This window comes from Cibotium barometz, chromosome 53, assembly GCF_041138505.1.
Source record: "Cibotium barometz isolate CiBa-2024 chromosome 53, ASM4113850v1, whole genome shotgun sequence".
Classification (NCBI taxonomy): Eukaryota; Viridiplantae; Streptophyta; class Polypodiopsida; order Cyatheales; family Cibotiaceae; genus Cibotium; species Cibotium barometz.
The window spans coordinates 8,070,385-8,090,410 of NC_141098.1; the positions used below are offsets into that span (position 1 = coordinate 8,070,385).

Below are 20,026 nucleotides of genomic sequence, written 5' to 3' on the forward strand. Positions count from 1 at the left end.
ACAATGGTTTAATAAAGCTTTGCATTGGGGTAGACTATAAAGACATGTTTTACGATGGCCAATTTTGTTGGCCACTAAAAATTGGCCACATTCAAGAGACGCGCAAGATGAAGTTGTTGATTGTGTCACAAAGCTAAAAACCCAACCATAGCAAGAGTCGATTGATACATGGCCACAACGTGCGCACACCAAAATTTTATTTTAGTAAAGAAAGAAGGGCAATATTGTGAAGTTGAAAAACATGAGACCATAGACCATTGTAGATTTGGAAGGTAGCAATAAATATAAGTGGGAATTTGAGATTATCTCGATAAAATTATTGAGCAATTGTGTGTAAAGAAAATGCATGTAATTTATAGGAAGGAGCTAGTTGTAAGATAGTAGCCTCAAGAAGAAAGTACTAGAAGAGATCAATTGAATACTGATGCATCTTGTATGGAGCTAGTTATGGGCATTGAAATAATTATCACCAATTCTTGGTGAGACTTTAAAATTTGAGATATCCTTGAAATATTATTGGCATCAAAAAAAATCATCTAAAGAAATGTTGAAAAAGTATAGGAAAAAGCTTCAAAAACTAATACATTCATTTTTGGATACTTTTTTGATGCTTATATGACAAAGCTATACATATCTACAAAGTTATAGGTTGTAAAACTACACAAGAATGCACCATTCTGTGCTCAATTTCTTGCAAATTTGAGAGAAAGAAGTATGTTTTGTTGAGACAAGCTCAACATGAGTTAATACTCATGATACACAGGCATAACCATTCTAGCACATTCATGTCACCGACATATGGCAGCAAGTTTGATAGTTGGACTACATTGACTGGTCTATCTACTGAGAGTGATGCCATCCTTCTCTAGCTAACTCACTCACTTTGCGGTTTCACACATGATCGTTATAATAGCACTTAGTACTTATATTGTTGTGCTTTTCCATATTATTGTGCTTTTCCACTTATGTTTATGTAGATTTACATTATCTTGTTGGTAGAGAAAAGGAGAAGATTTCAACCTCCCACCTTTGTGTACTCTTCTATAGGGTTTGTGTGTGTGTGTGTGTGCGCGCGCACATGCACGCGCTTACAAGAGCTCTAGCTCTCCCCTTCCCCCTTTCTTTTCATGGTATTAGAGTGTGGTGCATGCTGAGAAAGTAGAAGCAAGCACAGGGCTCTACAAAGCTAAAGGAAGCAGTAGTTGGAAGGAGCTTCATCACCATCTTTCTCCTTATTGTAGAGCATCACCTTTAGGTAGCCTTTAGAGCTATGAATGGCAACCTCTGATTCAAGTGTCGTATGTCAAGGATTGCATTTTGGGCTCTGTTTTGAAGTTAGAGGGCATTCACAAGGTCCCTTGGATTGTGTAATTCTTATATATATTTTGGCAAAATAGACATTGTGTGGTATTGCAGTGTGGTTTAAGTGTTGAAAACATAGTATGCATACTTGGTGAGGTTGCAAGTGTTTTTTAGTGCATGTATATATGTGGTGGTTAGGTGTATTGATATATAAGTGTGGTTTAGTACCATTGTAGGAAATTGTGCTGTTATTAGAAATTGTATATGTACAAATTTTTGAGTATTTGCAAAGATATCTAGTGATGGGACTAACCAAATTATGTAGGGTAAGCTGGACAAGAACCACCTCCATGCTTTGAAGTTTTGGAATAACAAATTTTCTAATGGACAAGGGCTATTAAGCCTACATAGATGGTGATAATGAAGAGACTCTGAGAGTACAAAAATGAAACCCAACTCGTAAGCATACTAAGGCTTTCAAAGATTGGAAACAGGGAGGAAGAAAGGTTATGTATTAGCTCTCTGTCAACATACAAAATGCCATGATTGGCACCTAAAGAAGAATGGAATAACGTAGTAAGGAGGTATGAAACAAATACAAAAGCTAGGAAATTGCAGTTGTAGAGCGACTTTAATATTGTGAAGAAGGAGAACCTATCTTTAAATGATTATGCATTAAAGATCAACAAATTTGTGGAATCTCTTGGATTTATTTGTGTCACTATGGACGATGATCATAAGGTGGAGGTATGTTTGCATGGTTGATGCTAGTATACAAGCAATTCAAGATGTCTACCTAGCATTGTAAAGTTGATTTTAATTTTAATAATTAAGGAAAATAACCTGGGTGAAGAATCGACTTCACAAAGTAAAAACACTTCTAAGAGTGCTTTCTACTCTAGCAAAGGTAGATAAAGAGGTGCACGAGGTCAAAGTGATGGCCAAGTTGATAATTAGAACCAAGCTCGACAGCAGCAACATTCATATGACTTGTAGCAAACTAATGTAGGTGGGAGAGGCCACTCTCAAGGTAGGGGGGATAAAGAGGGTGCTTAAATCATGAGAGAAATGAAGCTAAGTATGACAATAGAGGATGTTGGACATGTGGCAAACTAGGTCACTTTGACAGGAACTGCTAATGGAAAAAGCAAAATAACAAGAGATAGCAAAATAATTATGCATCTACTAGTAGGAATGCATATGATTGAGAGAGGTTTTATGTATGCATCATATGATGAATCTTGTGATGAGTTTTGTGTCTACAAATGTATCCACTTGTGGTGTATATGATTGAGAGAGGTTTTATGTATGCATCATATGATGAATCTTGTGATGAATTTTGTGTCTACAAATGTATCCACTTGTGGTGTAATGTATAGTGCCTCTCTTTATACAAGATGACAAAGTGAATTACTTAGTAGATGTACTTCATATTCGAAGTATTACAAAGAACCTTTTCTTAGTTGGTCAAGGGTTGCAGGTTAGATTTACTCATGCTGGTTTCTACATATAGTAGAGGAGTTTAAGAAGAATGGATGTCTTGTTACACAAGGTAAGAAGGTGGGGATAATGTTCACATTAGATGTAAATATGCCTGAGATAAAGGCTCCTATGTTTGCTCAAGGTACTAGAGTTGTTGCAAATATTGAAATCTTGCACAAATGTAATGGCCATGTAAATGTGCAAAGGCTAAAAATGATACAAAACAAGGCATTCATGACCACATAAGAAAAGTGTGGATGTATTTTATGAAAGAGAAGAGTGAAGTTTTTACACACTTCCAAAGCTTTAAGGCTATAATTCAAAAGTCGTCTGGGAAACATGTAAAAGTGTGTGAGGTATGATGGAGGGGGAGAATACTTCTCCAATGAGTTTAATGACTTCTTGAAAAATCAAGGAATTCAGGTATACACCACAATAGAATGGTGTTGCAAAAAGCATGAAAACAGGAAGATTATAGAAGTTGCAACAGCTTTGATGGCTAAGAAAAATATGTCACATTTTTATTGGGTTGAAGTAGTGAGTACTGTTGTGTACATTATGAACATGACCCTTATTGTAGCATTGCATGATGTAATGCATGAGGAAAGGTTTACATGCCAAAGTTGTCACACATGAAAGTCTTTGGGTGCATTGCATATGTACATGCGTTGGATGAGTTGACTAAGCTCGATCCAAAGGTTGAGAAATATTTTTTATTAGGTATTCCCTTGAGCCAAAGGGTTAAAAATGCCATAATCCCAATACAATGAAGTGACAGTGAGCAAGGCTATTGTTTTTCATGAGATGGCAAGTTGGTTTAATGATGCAAAAGATGGTTTTGGGGCTGATGTAAAAGAGGATGTGGCTGCAAAAAATGCAAGCCAACGGTCACAGTTATTGAGTGGTCCGCACATGGGTCACCCTAGTAGTACATCTCTTGAGAGACCATCAAGTGGCTGGTTACATGCAGAAGTGAGTCTTGCTGGCTCATTAATGTATCTCAAAAAACAAAAGAGAAGGTTGATGATGCCCCATGTATGCCAAACTTGAGTGTAGGTCACTATGATATAGACAATGAGTAGTGGCTCAAAGCAAAGCCTTAATGAGGAATGCCAGAGTAAGTGAGTGATTCTAACAGTATAAGCCTCTTTAACCATCTTGCAAGCTATAAGGAAATGCATTCTACATCACATGTAAGAATTAGCAAACCATTCCTAAGCATTCTAACAATCATTTCTATGAAGAAAATCATGATAATAACTTGAAAAAAGAGGATTAAGACCACTAATTAGTAAGTCATAAACTTACATGGAATCTTTTGAGGTTGGCATGGGAACAAAGAGCTCGGTGAGGTGATCACAATAAGCTCAAACATGTCAAGATCCGACCACTCTATCACGCACAAACCTTTCTCAAAAAGCTCACACCACTCTCTTTAACTCACACTCTCTTAATCTTATCTCTTCAAAATCAATTAACTCCTCCAAAAATTACAAGGATTTTGGCTTATATACCCCCCCTTTTGACTAGGTGGTCATTCTAGATAATGTGAGTCTTCTAAGCTAAAATCCGCAAACAAATTTTTTTTTATTGTGTTATTTTATTTTGATTTGTTTTCAATAAACACCTCAAGCTAGAAGTGAGACAAATAATGTCCCTCAACACTTAAAGCTTTCTAGGTGCTTGAAGTCGAAATCAATAGGTATAACACAGACAAATAGGGTAGACTCCGATGTGACACATAAACTTGGAGGGACATCTCATATCGAATCATCATAATCCAAGTCAAGTGGTTAGAATTAAAACCTTAGGCGATTGATAGGTTGAATAGAACCAACCTAGAACTAGTAGATCAAAACTATATATACAAGCTACCCTTGTTTTCACATGTCTTCACTGCTAACACGGGTGGGCAATCTTTACTAGAATTATACAAGCTACCCTTGTTTTTACATGTCTTCCTGCTAACACGGGTGGGAAATCTTTACTAGAATTATACAAGCTAGGTTGGGTTTGTTGTTGAGTAGCTCTGTAAGTGTCATAGAGGGTGGTTATGATGTATTTAAATCAATTTATGTGTACCTTGGAGGGGAGATGGAAGAGCTAGGTAGTTGAGACATGTTTCATCCATGTGCTTGCTCTCAAGATCAACTTGGACCCTCTCAAGCTAAGACACTCTTGGAGGTCTATTTGCATCGCCCCGTCTGTAGCCTAGCAAGAACTTCTCAACATAAATGTCAATAGAGGATGTAGCATGACCTGAATAGTACATGGAAGCGACAGTGCAGGTGTCAACTGACTGTAAGAGGTCACACAAGGAAGTATGACTCAATCAAGCAACTATACCATGATCTACCGCCACTACTCTAGCACAGACGGACAAAACCTACAACCAAGCACAACAAAAATGACCCCGCACACCTACCTTATGTGGAATAGGCCTAAAGGGTCTCTTGGAATCTACCTGCACTCACAAATCACAACTGAAACGGCCAAAATCTTGCGCATGCAAAAGGGAATTTCTATGCATCAAAATGGATTTGCAAAACAAAGGTATCTACTCGTGCATATGCCCCTCTAGACTATTCCTACCAAGTACGATATGAAACAGACAAGTCTATCATGACAGACCTAAGAAATTATTTGCGTGGGTAATCTTTGTGAACGTGCAATCTATTAACCAAAATAGACAAACTAAAGCATCAACACAAAGCCTAGAGCATAGGGAAGAACCACATTCAATTAGGATTGCAATGTGTGCAAGTACAAACACATGGCAAGATCCAAAAGATTTGCATACAAAGAGGTGCTCTTCTCTCAACTAGTCCCGACTAAAAACTTAAGCTAACTTAGTTAAAAACTGACTATAATATGGCTAGTAAGTTGTTACTACCTAGGCATGTCTAATCACATGAGCTATGGCTAAGCATAAATCATTACAAATTAGAAGCTCATTGTCCCAAAATAGATCATTTGTATAAGAATTGCGTGTTTGGATCCAAAGTTGCACGTCCAAAGCTGCGGGTCCAAATTTGCACATCCAGATAGCCAATAGAGAAACTTGAAGAATCTGATACACATGCTGGTAGTAGGTCATGGTGGCATGTCCTTGGTGTATTTTCCCAAACATTCCCCCCCACCTAGCCTGCACACATCCTTAGGTGCACTATAAGGCTGAATTGTTATCGACTTTGTTGGCCTTGAGACTTTATACCTTGATGGCTATTTATATAACCTGGAAACATAGTTAGGCATTAAGAGTACATGCATTCACATAGATGCAAACATATGCATGATTTAGGAAGTTGGATTATTCTCAAAAGAAATATCCTTATGTAGTCAACCTTCCCTTGGTATTACTGGCAAGACTTATTACTGATTTTCTTCTTTCTGGAAATTTTAGGACCAATTATCCTAAGTTTAGCCCATTTTAGGCTTGAAGCTTTTGATTAGGCTTACAACAATCATTGGCATTGGAGGCTACTCGCAATTTTCAGTGAAAATTCTTATAAGAATATTCCGACTAACCCATCTCAATGCAATGATGCAACACATGCAAACCTAATCCTACTCGTGATGAGCATGGATAATCTCAGCCATAAAAACTTCTTTGTCCAAGGGGTAGACATGTGGAATACTCTTGTAAGGTTGAGGTTGACCTAAAAAAGAGGTGGACATGTGGAATACTCTTGTAAGGTTAAGGTTGTCCTGTATAAATTATTAACCTATAAGTGTACCAGTTGGACCTATTTTAGCTACACATAGAGCCTTTTTTTTGTTTTCCCTATGAGAGCATTGGATATAGCTTGAAAACCTATTATCTATTCATGGTTGTTTGTTATCTTGCAACTATATATTCTGTAGCATTGTAGTATTATCACTGTTCTTGGGATTAGATTGGCCAATGTAGATTTTTCTCCAACAAGTGGGGCCTCCATTAGGTCCACCCTTTGTTCATGTGTGTTTGACTGGTCAAATTTTCTTGAAGCATATGTAGAGCACATAAGATTGTACACCATTACATTTCGTACCTAATTGCTCACTAGTTTTGAAGTTTTATTGAACAAAAAACAAAAATAAAAGAAGTAAAAGGTAAGTGTTGGGGCTTAGATATCTACATTACCTCATTCTGAAAGGATATTCTATGGGCATTAAAAGTGAAATTCATGGAAAAATTTCTCCAAAAAATGAAAAAATTCCAACCCAAACAATACTCATAATAGATATAGCATGGGTCCGCTTTTAGAATGCCTGCCCTTCACCTAGATTAGATCCAAGTGGTTTATGTGCATGTGCATGGGATTAAAAGATATGTGTCTATGCATGGCCCTGTAATTTGGCCCTTTTTCATGCAACACAGATTTATGCATGGATAACATTATGTTGTGCAAGAAAAGAGGTGTTGAACAATATGTTCATGGGCTTTTGAAGGTGAGGCTTGTCTACCTATATCAAAGAATGAGTTCCAAGAACTAGATCTTTTAAAATTCAACCGATTCCTTGAAGGTTTGTGATAGTGTTGAGGTTGAGATAGCATTTGACGTTGACGCTTTTGACATGGTGGCCATTGACGTTAGAGTTGATGCTTGAGTTGAAACCTCCTATGGACGTGTGGTTGATGTTGACATCAACACTTGTTTTGGAGGTGTGAGAATGGTTTTGGATGGGAATGGATCACATTCAATGGTGTCTAACTCCTCCTCATCCATTGACTCACATGCAGCAGTGAATGGGATAGCTTCTTTAGCTTCTTGATGCTAAAGTATTTTCTCCAAAATATATTTGAGATAAGATGTGTATAGTCCATTCAAGTGGCTTTTCTCGGCAATAGTGCCAATGTTTGTGGGTTGTCAACAGATGCGTGTAGCCTAGCGAGAACTCCTCAAAATAAATATCAACAAAGAATGTAGCATGACTCGACTAGTGCATGGGAGCGACAGTGTAGGTGTCAACTAATTGCCAGAGGTCACACAAGGAAGTACAACTCAACAAGGCAACTATATCGAGATCTACCATCATTACTCTAGCACAAACATGCAAAACCTACAACCAAGAACAATGGAAATGACATGGCACACCTACCTAATGTGGAATATGCCTAAAGGGTTCCCTAGAATCTACGTGCACTCACAAATCATGACCGAAATGGCTGAAATCTTGTGCGTGTGCAAAAGGGAATTTCTACGCATCGGAACAGATTTGAAAAACAAAGGTACCTACTCATGCATATACCCCTCTAGACTACTTCTACCAAGTAAGGTGTGAAATAGAGAAGTCTATCACACCATATCTAAGAAATTGTGCACGTGTGTAATCTTTGTGAATCAGATTACACGCACAATTTATTAATCGAACCAAACAAAATAAAGCATCAACACAAAGCTTTGAGCATAGGGAAGAACCTCATTTAATTATAATTGTAATGTGTGTAAGTACAATCACGTGGCGAGCTCCAAAGATTTGCATGCAAAGAGGTGCTCTTCTCTCACTTAGTCCTCCCGACAAAAAACTTAAGCTAACTTAGCCAAAAACTGACTATATGGCTAGTAAGTTATCACTACCTAGGCTTATTCACAACTATTCTCTCTACTATTCGGAAAAAAATATAATTCTCGATTCAAAAAGAGGACGACAAAAAGAAAACCATAGATATTTTTTATTTTTCAAGACAAAAATTCCTATGGATTCACATTCAAGAAAAACGTAATAAAAATGTCATTTATTGATATTTCAAGTGATTACAATACCAATATTTTTTTTCTGTAATAAAGGAATATATTCTAGGTTGTGGATGTTCTCCTCATTGTCACTATCATCAACTTCGATATCAATTGGAATGTCTTTATCTTTTTCAATTTCTTTACCCGGTCTATGTGTTTGCTCTTCCTCCATTATTTCAATTGTTTGCTTATTTGTCTTATAAGAATTCTCTACTATTTCATCTTCATTAAAGGCATACCTCAAATCATCAACTTCATTCTCATTTCTTTTCCATCTGTTCATAAACCAATCTAATCTTGGATGTGAAGCATCAAAATTTTGTTTATTAATAAAAATATCATAGATATCTTTCATTGTTGTGTCAGATGGGTATACCATTGTCCTCCATAAAGCATCAACTTTTTGAAGCTCCATTCCTCTTCCTTGATATGGTGTTATCCAATTAGAAGACGGGTAGTACTTTCCTGTCTTGATCATTTTATGAATGGTGGTGCAGAAATTATTACCTAAAGGATGCTTTAAATAGAACTTCCAAAACATCAATGCTCTATCAAAAATGTTTGTTGGAGTAAGACAAACTTTGTTCTTCAAATCATCTGCACCATATTGCATGTAAATTTCTATTCCCTTTGAAATATCTTCAGCACTAATATTATGTGACACATTTTTATAATGAGGCTTATCAATATCTTTCATACAATAGCCTATCATACCATGAAATGTGTGCATGTTCTTCTGTCTTAATGCTCTACACATTACAATGCCACCAATTGGATTATTCTTATCCCATCCAAGATACTTTTTGATGAGCTTATTTACTGCAATTATTGACTTTGAGTGAATTCTAATGACCATTTGATAGTGTAAATGAAAAACTGTGCCTCCTCTTTCCAATGAGCAACTACCAGCAAGGCATTCTTTAGTGATAAAATCATGAAGATTATTTAGTAATGCTTCATCAATGTCACTACCACCTAATGATATAGTCACACTTAGCTCAAGTACTTTCAAGCTGACATTGGATTGATCTAACATTGCATCTTCATTACATAACTTCTTTGGTCTTCCACGATTCTTCTTAGGTTCCATGCTTGAAACTTCATGGCTTTCAATAGTTGAATTTATAAATTTTCCAGTCGTTGATTCTCTTGCTCTTTTTTTCATTTTTGACATTTCACTACATAATAAAAAAGAAAAAATATGTTAATAATTTAGAATACATCGCTGATTGTGTTGGTTCTGTTCACTAAACCGACGGATCTCATTTGGGTCAAAAGAGATGAAATTTATATTTTTTAAATATTAAAAAAAAATTTCAAAAAAGTCTCTTACAGGAAGTTGCTAAATCGAACGACTGTAGAGCGATTGCGGCACACCGTGTCTCGCCCACGCCTGTGAGAACAATTTGGAACAATCGCACGCTGATTGTGTCGGTTCTTTAGAGTCATTAAAACAACCATAATAAATATATACACAAAAATAATAATAATGAAAACAGTTATCACCCCTGCTGCGATCCAAGGCAAAATATGGTGTGTACCTGCGATAACACGTGTGGCATAGGCAGCCCTTGCGGTTGCTGCTCTGGCGGGTGCGCGTGCGGAGCTGGTTGCAGGCAACAAATCTCTGCATTTAAATACATGAAACGTGTGAGTTTTTATAAAAAAAATTTATTTCGTAATACCGTATAATTTTATTAATCGCAGATGTGGAGCGACCTCCGCCGCAACGGCTGCAGGGTAAATACTAAGCCTGCATTTGTGAGCGTATTTAGCTTAATGCAGTTGAGATTAGTAAGTACTTAAGGTTGAGATTAGTTAAAAAAAACGGACATATGGTGATGGCAGGGGTGGCGCACGTGATAACAATTGAACGACGGCCGGTAGCGTCTAATGCTGAATTGAACGACTGCACGAGGAGGAGGGACAGGAGGAGGGACAGATGCGCGGGTGAGAGAGAAGCGGGTGAGAGAGAAGCGGTGACGGTTGGTTGTCGTTTAATTATTTCATGCAACCAGTCTCAATTATTTCATGCAACCTTGGAATAGCATCTCCTTCACTAATTAATACATTTCTTTTTTTACTCATTGTGGACCCCTATTTGTACAGGCTATGCCTAAACATAAATCATTACAAATTGAAAGCTCATAGCCCTAGAATAGATCATTTGTACAAGAATTGCACGTTTGAAAGTTGCGCGTCTCAAAAAACTGTGGGTCCAAAGTTGCACATCTGGCGGCCAATAGAGAAACTTGAAAAATTTTGGTACATGTGCTGGGGATAGGGCATGGTGGCATATCCTTGGCATGTTTCCCCAATAATTTTCCCCCACCTAGCTTACGCACATCCTTAGGCGCATTGTAAGGCTGAATCGTTATCGACTGTAAGGCGCATTATAAGGCTGAATCGTTATCGACTGTAAGGCGCATTATAAAGCTGAATCGTTATCGACTTTGTTGGCCTTGAGACTTTATACCTTGATGGTTGTAACTTGGAAATATAGTTAGGCATTAAGATTACATGCATTCACATGGATGCAAACATATGCATGATTTGAAAAGTTAGATTATTCTCAAAAGAAATATCCTTACGTACTCAATTTGGTATTACTAGCAAGAACTGATACTGATTTACTTCTTTCTAGCAATTTTAGGACCAATTGTTGTTGGTCTAGCCCATTTTAGGCTTGAAGCTTTTGATTAGGCTTGCTACAATCATTGGCATTGGAGTCTACTCACAATTTTCAGTGGGAATTCTTATGAGAATATTTTGACTAACCCATCTCAATGCAATGATGCAACACATGCAAATGGCATGCGAACCTAATCCTACTAGTGAGCATGGATAATCTGAGCCATAAAAACTTCTTTGTCCCCAAGAGGTGGACATGTGGAATACTCTTGTAAGGTTGAGGTTGTCCTGAAAAGAGGTGGACATATGGAATACTCTTGTAAGGTTACGGTTGTCTTGAAAAAGGTTGTCCTATATATAAAGTATTAACCTGTAAGTGTACCTGTTGGACCTATTCTAGCTACATATAGAGCCATTTTTTTAAGTTTTCCCTATGAGAGCATTGGATATAGCTTGAAAACTTGTTACCTATTAATGGACCCTATTAACCTGTAGCTATATATTTTGTAGCATTGTAGTATTATCACCGTGCTTGGGCTTAGATTGACCAATTTAAATTTTTCTCCAAGTGGGGCCTCTATTAGGTCCACCCTTTGTTCATGTGTGTTTTGACTGGACAAATTTTCTTGAAGCATATGGAGAGCACATAAGAATGTACACCTTTACGTTTTGTACCTAATTGCTCACTGGTTTTAAGGTTTTATTGAACAAAAAAATAAAAGAAGTAGAAGATAAGTGCTAGGTGTATTTACATGTCGGGGGAAAAAACCTTCTGGTGAGGGAAAAAAAGTGTTTCCTACTTATTGATGACTATATACACACACATATGGGACTAAGATATCTACATTACCCCATTCTGAGTGGATATTCTATGGGCATTAAAAGTAAAATTCATGGAGAAAGTTCTCCAAAAAATATAAAAATTTCAACCCAAATGATGCCTGTAATACATATAGCATGGGCCCGCTTTTAGAATGCCTCCCCCCCACCTAGATTAGATCCAGGTGGTTTATGTACATATGCATAGGATTAAAAGATATGTGTTTATGCACGACCCTATAATTTGGCCCTTTTTTCATACAACACAGATTTATGCATGGATAACATTATGTTGTGCAAGAAAAGAGGTGTTGAATAATATGTTCATGGGCTTTTGAAGGTGAGGCTTGCCTACCTATATCAAAGAATGAGTTCCAAGAACTAGACCTTTTAAAAATTTAGTCCATTCTTTGAAGGTTTGTGGTAGTGTTGAGGTTGAGATAGCATTTGATGTTGATGCTTTTGATGTGGTGGCCATCATCAACATTAGAGCTGATGAAAGGCGGTGCATGTGACATTCCTTTCTACTTAAATTGGCGGTGCTTAAATTGGCGGTACTGCATGGCATCCAAATAGTCTGCCCAATAACCGTGGATACTCCATGAGGAATTGCTGATCCAACCAGATCGTCTCATGCATCCCACGGTCTGGAATTTGGTGAGGAATTGTCTCTACAACTTTCTTGAACCATGTTTCCACTTGTGAAGTAGAATCTATTTTGTTTCAATGAACTTTGCTTCGTCTCGATGACCTCGGGCTGCTCCTCGTTAAGAACATTCGCCAAAGTGGTCCAACATAAGGTTTCAACCATGATACATGAAAGACATCATGCATGAGGTAGGAAGCTTGGGCTTCATGGAAACCTCATTGATTTTCTTAATGACGTACGTGGACGGAGGTGAGGAAGCAGACGTAGTAGCAGCCATTGATCAGGTACCTTCATCTCACGAATAAAATTTAAATAAAATCATCAAATTCTGGGAAGAAGAAGTTTGTGGGAGCTCCTTGTCAAGTTAATCTGTGTTATTGGAACAGTCAAAATTAGCTGTACCTTAGTCAAGTCTAGCGATCTAAGCCTTTGCATGCCTATTGATTTTCATCTCTTCTACTAGAAGAGATTCATATACCCAACCTAACCTGCTCAGAGGTTTGGAAGAGGAGGTTCTTGGTTGGCTACAAAAGAAGTTAGATGTAGAAATGGCCAAGAAGTGGAACAAACATGCTTGGTACAAGGTGCCATTGATAATCTTGTCACAATTACTTAACCCGATAATTTGAAAAGTCTTATACTTTATTTCTTAACTTTATCACATTTTTGTTTCTTTCATATTTATACTTAGAAACATTAAACAATGCAGGCTAAGTACAATAAAGCATTGCAAGAAGTGAAGACCCAAAGAAATGCCCTGCCTATTTGCTGACCCTGTCTTGGGTGAGGATTGGTGAAGGTAAGAAGATTTTGGGTTAATAATGTGACACAAATCTATTCCCCACATCCTAAGTTGATAATGTATCTAATTTAGGATATTAATGGAGATAAATTGGAGCAAACGACCAAAATGGTTGACTGATGAGTGCTTGTACAACCTAGCCTATGCGAACTTGCCAAACAATCATCGACACCACTATTGGCTTCGTGTAGCCAGAGCCAAGTACAATCATTCCATAGGCAGAAGTAAGTATCTTCCCCTAAGTGCATCAGCTTCGTGATGTACTATTTCAAAATAACATGATGTACTATTACAAAATAAGATAATATTAAATACTACATGTGTATTGTAGTGGATACAAAGGAGTTTTGCATGTTCATTCGAAGAGAAACATGGTGGAACTTGTTTAACTAGAACAAAATTTGATGGCAACTATTGAAGAATGGAGGCACGATTATCCAAGTATCATGTTTGCCACTGAGTGCGAGCGAATAACAACAAGTCAAAGAAGGACTTACACAAGCTGCAAAAGAGATCTATATACAGGTGAGTTGTTGATGTATACATAAAGTAATATTAACACCATGTAATTACCATAGAAGATTATAATAATTTCTCTTTTTTTTATCATTTGGTAGATGGGCATACAACCGTGACTTAACAAGCAAACTACTAGACCTATATGATTGGCTTAACCTCACTCACAGCCATTGCATGTACATAAAAGAGCATCAAAAAGAATTGTGGCTAGTGGAGGTGTATGAGAAATGTCCATTGTTCTTGGATTTTTCAAAAAATGAATGCCCTTCAAATGAATGAAAAGAACTCAAGTAGTTTGAAAAACGACGAACTTTTCAAATTGTGCAAGAGGTGAGACATTCTACTTTGATTCTATAAAATTTAAAGATTGTTTCTTGTTGATCATTGATTATATATGATGTGAATTTAGGGTCATAATCTACATTCAACACAATAAGAAAAAGTTACAGAGAAAGAGCGACAAGAGGAAGGCGATGGTGCAGGGTACGAAACTCCTTCCAAGTCTAAAGATGATGATGAAAGCATTCATTCAAATAATGAATCAGAAAAACCTCCTCTTGTTTGACCTAAACCAATTGTCCCTCCTCCTCTTCCTATGCCAGGATATAGTAGAGCATCTATGTTGGTGAGTACAATCTAGTGATGTATAAAGTTCTTTTCTAGAGAGTGTATTTTCAAGTTTGTAACTTAGGTAAGACATAATAGGGACATAAGCTATGAGAGCTTTCACGAAAATGGTATGGTGACACCGAAGTTATCGACGAGGAGTTGCATGAGGTCACAACCTCAACTGTACTTGAGGATGATCAAGACAATGGACGAAGATGGAGGTAGCAGTAGTGGAAGCAAACCTTCACCTACACCCAAGCCTTTGGAAGAACAAATTTTGCAACCAACACAAGTGAGAAATTGGAGGATAAAATGATGTATCATAAATATGAATACTTAAAATTTAATAAACAAGTAAGTAACGTGCAAGCTGAGACCTCGCAGGGGTGCCATTAATCATTCGATTAAAGCCCCCAATGCCAACACTACCTATATCTCTAGAAAAACAACCTACACAAAAAAATTGCATGGTATGAAAGCTTTACTCTTACTTAATATGTAGTTTGTGTGTGGAACCACCTCATTGAAGTAATATGAAATACTTTTTAGATCAATTGTTGCAAAAACCAGAGGGTGCTCTCTGAAGAGTGCGAGTGCGGTGCATGTGTGTGCATAGAGTAAGAGCTTGGAGAAGAAGATAGACACGACACACAGGAGTGGACTCCTTGTCACAATATGTAACTAGGGTTTGAGAGTCCTTATTAGTATAGACTACAAAGAATGAACGGTGTCCAGCCGCCCACTTACTAGGGCTGGCACATTGGGCTTTACCACCCCAACAACCTCCCACTTAAAGGCCAATGTGCCTTTAAGGAGTATACATGTACTGAAGAGTGTGCGGTGCGTGTGTGCGGCGCAGAGCAAGAGCTTGGAGAAGAAGATAGACACGGTAGTGGATTCCTGCCACAATGTGTGACTAGGGTTTGAGAGTCCTTATTAGTATAGACTACAAAGAATGAACGGTGTTCGACTGCCCACTTACTAGGGTTGGCACATTGGGCTTTACCACCCCAACAACCTCCCACTTAAAGGCCAATGTGCCTTTAAGGAGTATACATGTACAGGGTGTGTATGTTTCTATATACATACATACATGGTAGAACCATGATCTACCGAAGGCCCATCAGTGTCCGACACTGTGCAAACTGCTCTGTAGAAAGATCTGCAGGATTCTTACTGGTGTGAACTTTGACAAGCTCTACTCTCTTGTCCTCCAACACCTCACAAATGAAGTGATACTTCACATCCACATGCTTTGTCTTGGCATGAAACACTGGATTCTTTGCCAACTGTATAGCACTCTAGCTATCACAATGCAACACTAGCATCTCAACATTGATCCCCAAATCTCCCACTAGACGAGCAAGCCATATAGCTTCCTTGCATGCCTCTGATGCTGCAACATACTCAGCCTCTGTGGTAGACAATGTAATGCAAGACTGCAAACGAGATCGCCATGAGACCACACCTCCAGTGCACGTGAAAACATAGCCTGACGTGGACCTTCTCTTGTCCATATCTCCTGCATAATCAGCATCTATGTACCCAATTACACATGCATCTTCACTACCAAAACATATGCACATGTCTTTCATACCATTCAAGTACCTCAAAACCCCTTTCGCTGCCTCCCAATGTTTCTTGCTAGGGTTGGACATAAACCTGCTCACCACGCATACTGCAAAAGCAATATCTGGACGTGTGGCAATCATAGCATACATCAAACTGCCAACTGCAGATGAGTATGGAACCTCTGCCATTTCAGCCTTCTCCTCTTGAGAACTTGGACAATCCTTGCTTGACAATTTCACATATGGAGGCAATGGAGTACTCAATGCTTTCCCCCTCTCCATATTGAAATGTTTAAGCACCTTGCCAATGTGTTATGATTGAGACAAGTAAAGCAACTTTTTACATCTGTCTCTCCGAATACGCATACCAAGTATATGGCTGGCCTCACCCATGTCCTTCCTGTCTTTGACTTCAATGCTGAAATGTCATCACTGTTATGTCCGGCAATCAACATATCATCCACGTATAGGATCAAAATCATCAAACTACCATCCTAAGCTTGCTTTGTGTAGAGGCAATGATCCACATCGCTTCGTTTTTGTAACCTTGAGAGAGCATGAACGAGTGGAACTTGAGATACCTCTCTCTTGGTGCCTGTTTCAAGCATAAAGACTTTTCCTTAACTTGCACACCAATGACTCTTTGCCCTTCTCCACAAACCCTTCTGGCTACTGCATGTACACATCCTCATGAAGATCACCATGCAAGAAATCTGTCTTGACATCCAATTGGACAAGTTCCATGTCCTCTCTGGCAACCAATGCAATTACACACCGCAGAGTTATCATTTTAACTACTGGTGAAAAGATCTCATCAAAGTCTACACACTACTACTGTTTAAACCCTTTGGCAACAAGTTGTGCTTTGTATTTTGGTTTGCCATCTTGAGGTGTGATCTTCACCTTGTACACCCATTTACATGGCAATGCCTTTTGATCCTTAGGCAACCGAACCAAATCCCATGTTTGATTCTTATGCAGCGAATCCATTTCAGATTGCATAGCCCTCTCTCACTTCACCTTGTCATCCACCGACATGGCTTCTTTGTAACACGAGGGTTCTCCACAATCTGTCACCATGACATAGTCAAGAGATGGAACATACCAATCAGTAGGGCGTGCCACCCTTCTCGACCTTCGTAAAACAGGTGGCTCTATGGGAGCCTGTTCCACTCTTTCATTCCCCACAATAGGAGGAACATTAGGAACTGCTTGTGCACCACAATGACCAGCATTCTGCTGAGCATGCTCATGCCCATCCTCTTGAAAGATAACCCTCCTCACTTCCACACTAGGAACAGGTTTCTTATGCATCTTTTCTTCATTGAAGTACACGTCATGACTGCGAACAACCTTTCTAGCCTCTGGATCCCACAAGCGGTATCCCATCTCGCCAAATCACCATAGCCAAAAAAAAGTGCATTTTTGGACTTTGGAGCCAACTTGTCTCGAAACTCTTTTGGAACATGGCAATGTGCCTCACAGCCAAAGACTCTAAGATGCTTGTAAGAAGGTTTCTTGCCAGACCATATCTCCTCTGGCACCTTCTCATCCAAAACCTTATTAGGAGATCTGTTAATCAGATGGACAGCAGTAGACACTACTTCTGCCCAAAATCCATTGGACAATCCAGCATTGGACAGCATACTACGCATTCTCTCTTGGATGGTACGATTCATCCTTTCAACCACACCATTTTGTTGAGGAGTATATGGCACAGTCAACTCCCTCTTGATTCCCTTTGAATCACAGAATGACTGAAAAGCCTTTGAAACATACTCCCCACCATTGTCGGTCCTAAGGTATTTAACCTTCTTGCCAGACTGATTTTCCACAAGTGTGACAAATTTTTGAAACACTGTCAGAACATCATCCTTTTTCCTCAAAGGATAGACCCACAACTTGCGCGAGAAATCATCTATGAACGTGACAAAGTAGGATGCACCACCCAAAGATGTCGTAGGCATAGGTCCACACAAGTCAGTGTGAACTAACTCTAGGGGTTCATTCTTATGTTTACCCCTAGTCTACGTGGCGACTTTGTTTGTTTACCATAAAGACAATGCTCACACATAGAGAAATCAGAAAAATTGAACGCAGGGACATAACCAAAATGAGACAGTACTTTCATTCCTTTTTCAGACATATGTCCTAACCGACGATGCCACAAAGAAACATTTGGCTCCTCGGTTACACAAATTACATGATTTTTGATAGCAGACACATAAAGTGTGTACAATGTACCACACTTTGACCCATGAGCTACAACAAGAGAACCCTTGGAGATCTTCCAAGAGTGATCACCAAACCAACAGTGATAGCCCGCATCATCCAGCTATCCAGCACTGATCATGCTTTTTGTCAATTGCGGCACATGTCTCACGTCTTTCAAGGTGAAAGAAGAGCCACTCTTGAACTTCAATAGCATGTCACCAACTCCTGCAATCTGACAAGCATGATCATTGCCAAGGCGAACACATCCCTTCCGCGAAGCATCATAGGTGCTGAACCACTCCTTGTGGGGAGTAACATGAAAAGATGCGCTAGAATCAATGATCCAATCGTTGAGTGCATGAGTATCCATGGCTATTAGCTGCACTGCGTCCAAGTCGTGTGAAATGAGGATCTCACCATCCTCAATAGCATTGATCTCTTCTATTTTCACACTGGACCCTGTCTCTTTCTTCCTGTCATCCTACTTCTTTTCCTTGCCTTTCTCATTTTTGAGATTTTCACAGTCCCTTTTGATGTGACCCTTCTTGTGGTAGTAAAAGCACTCCACATTCTTTCCACGGCCACAAGACTTGCTACGGGACTGATTTCTCTCCGTAGACTTCCCCCTTGCATGTGATCTCCCTCTCACCATGAGAGCACTGGAACCCTTGGATGGCTCCATGTTTTTCCTGTTCACCTCCTCTGTTAATAAAGTGCCTTCCACATTTGCACTTGTCAATCCACTGGCAGGGGCATAATTACTAAGAGCTGTTTGAAAGGTGTCCCAGCTCTCCGGCAATGTGACTAACAAAAACATAGCCTTTACAGGGTCTGAAAACGTGATACCCTATGAAGACAACTGGCTGAAAATGGTGTTGAACTCATTTAGATGATTGGACATGGATGTCCCCTCCTTCATCTTCAAGTCAACCAATTGTTTCAACCAATACACCTGAGAAGCTGCACTCTGCTTCTCGTATAAGTCACATAATTTCTGCCACCACAACTCATAGCTAGTGGCCTTGTCCTTGATGTTGAAATATACAGATTTGGACAGCGTAAGCATGATGGTCGACCTGGCAAGCTCATCCAAATCTTGCCACTCATCCTGTTCCATTTCCTCCGGCTTGACCCCTTTCTGCTTAATGGGTTTGATCTGCTTCTTCTGCACCAGAACATTATAAATATGCTCCTTCCAGAACGGGAAGTTGGTACCATCCAACTTCTCGATGTTGAACATGGCATTTTTCGAAGATGAAGCCATTTATACCCTGGAACAACAGAAATAACAAAAAATCAAAAAATTTGATTTTGGCAGAATCTGGTCACAAATTTACTAAAAAATAGTAAATCACTGTCACCAACAAGCACACCAAAACTGGTCAAATTTGGGCATGTATTACAGCATAACCATCACACGGTCCCAACTGGGCATAAATCAATGTCCACACAAGGACTAACAGCAAATGCAAATTTTAGTGACCACACTTTTATTGCACAGCCTATGGTGAGGTTTTCGTTGAGGGTAACTCCAGCGTACCTAATCCACCTTGTGGTGCTTTACCAAGGCACTCACACCACAAGGCTTCAAAAAACCTCACAACACTCACAAGGGGCTTAGCAGTTTTTCGTGATCACAATAACTTTGCATATGTCACAAATTTTTTGAGCACAATTTGTTTACATAAGGAGGTGATCTCACAAGAGA

At 38.9% G+C, this 20,026-nt stretch overlaps 1 protein-coding gene across 1 annotated transcript; it reads right to left on the bottom strand.

The window, feature by feature from the left end:
• Positions 1-8,514: 8,514 nt before the first annotated feature.
• LOC147608244 (uncharacterized) lies at positions 8,515-9,594 on the bottom strand. The gene has a single exon (XM_086789050.1). The coding sequence runs from the start codon at positions 9,592-9,594 to the stop codon at positions 8,515-8,517; it is 1,080 nt and encodes a 359-aa protein (XP_086645176.1).
• Positions 9,595-20,026: the final 10,432 nt, after the last annotated feature.

Bases quoted from the DNA above. Each gene is read 5' to 3' on its own strand.
- LOC147608244 (XM_086789050.1), bottom strand. From the start codon at position 9,594: ATGGAACCTAAGAAGAATCGTGGAAGACCAAAGAAGTTATGTAATGAA.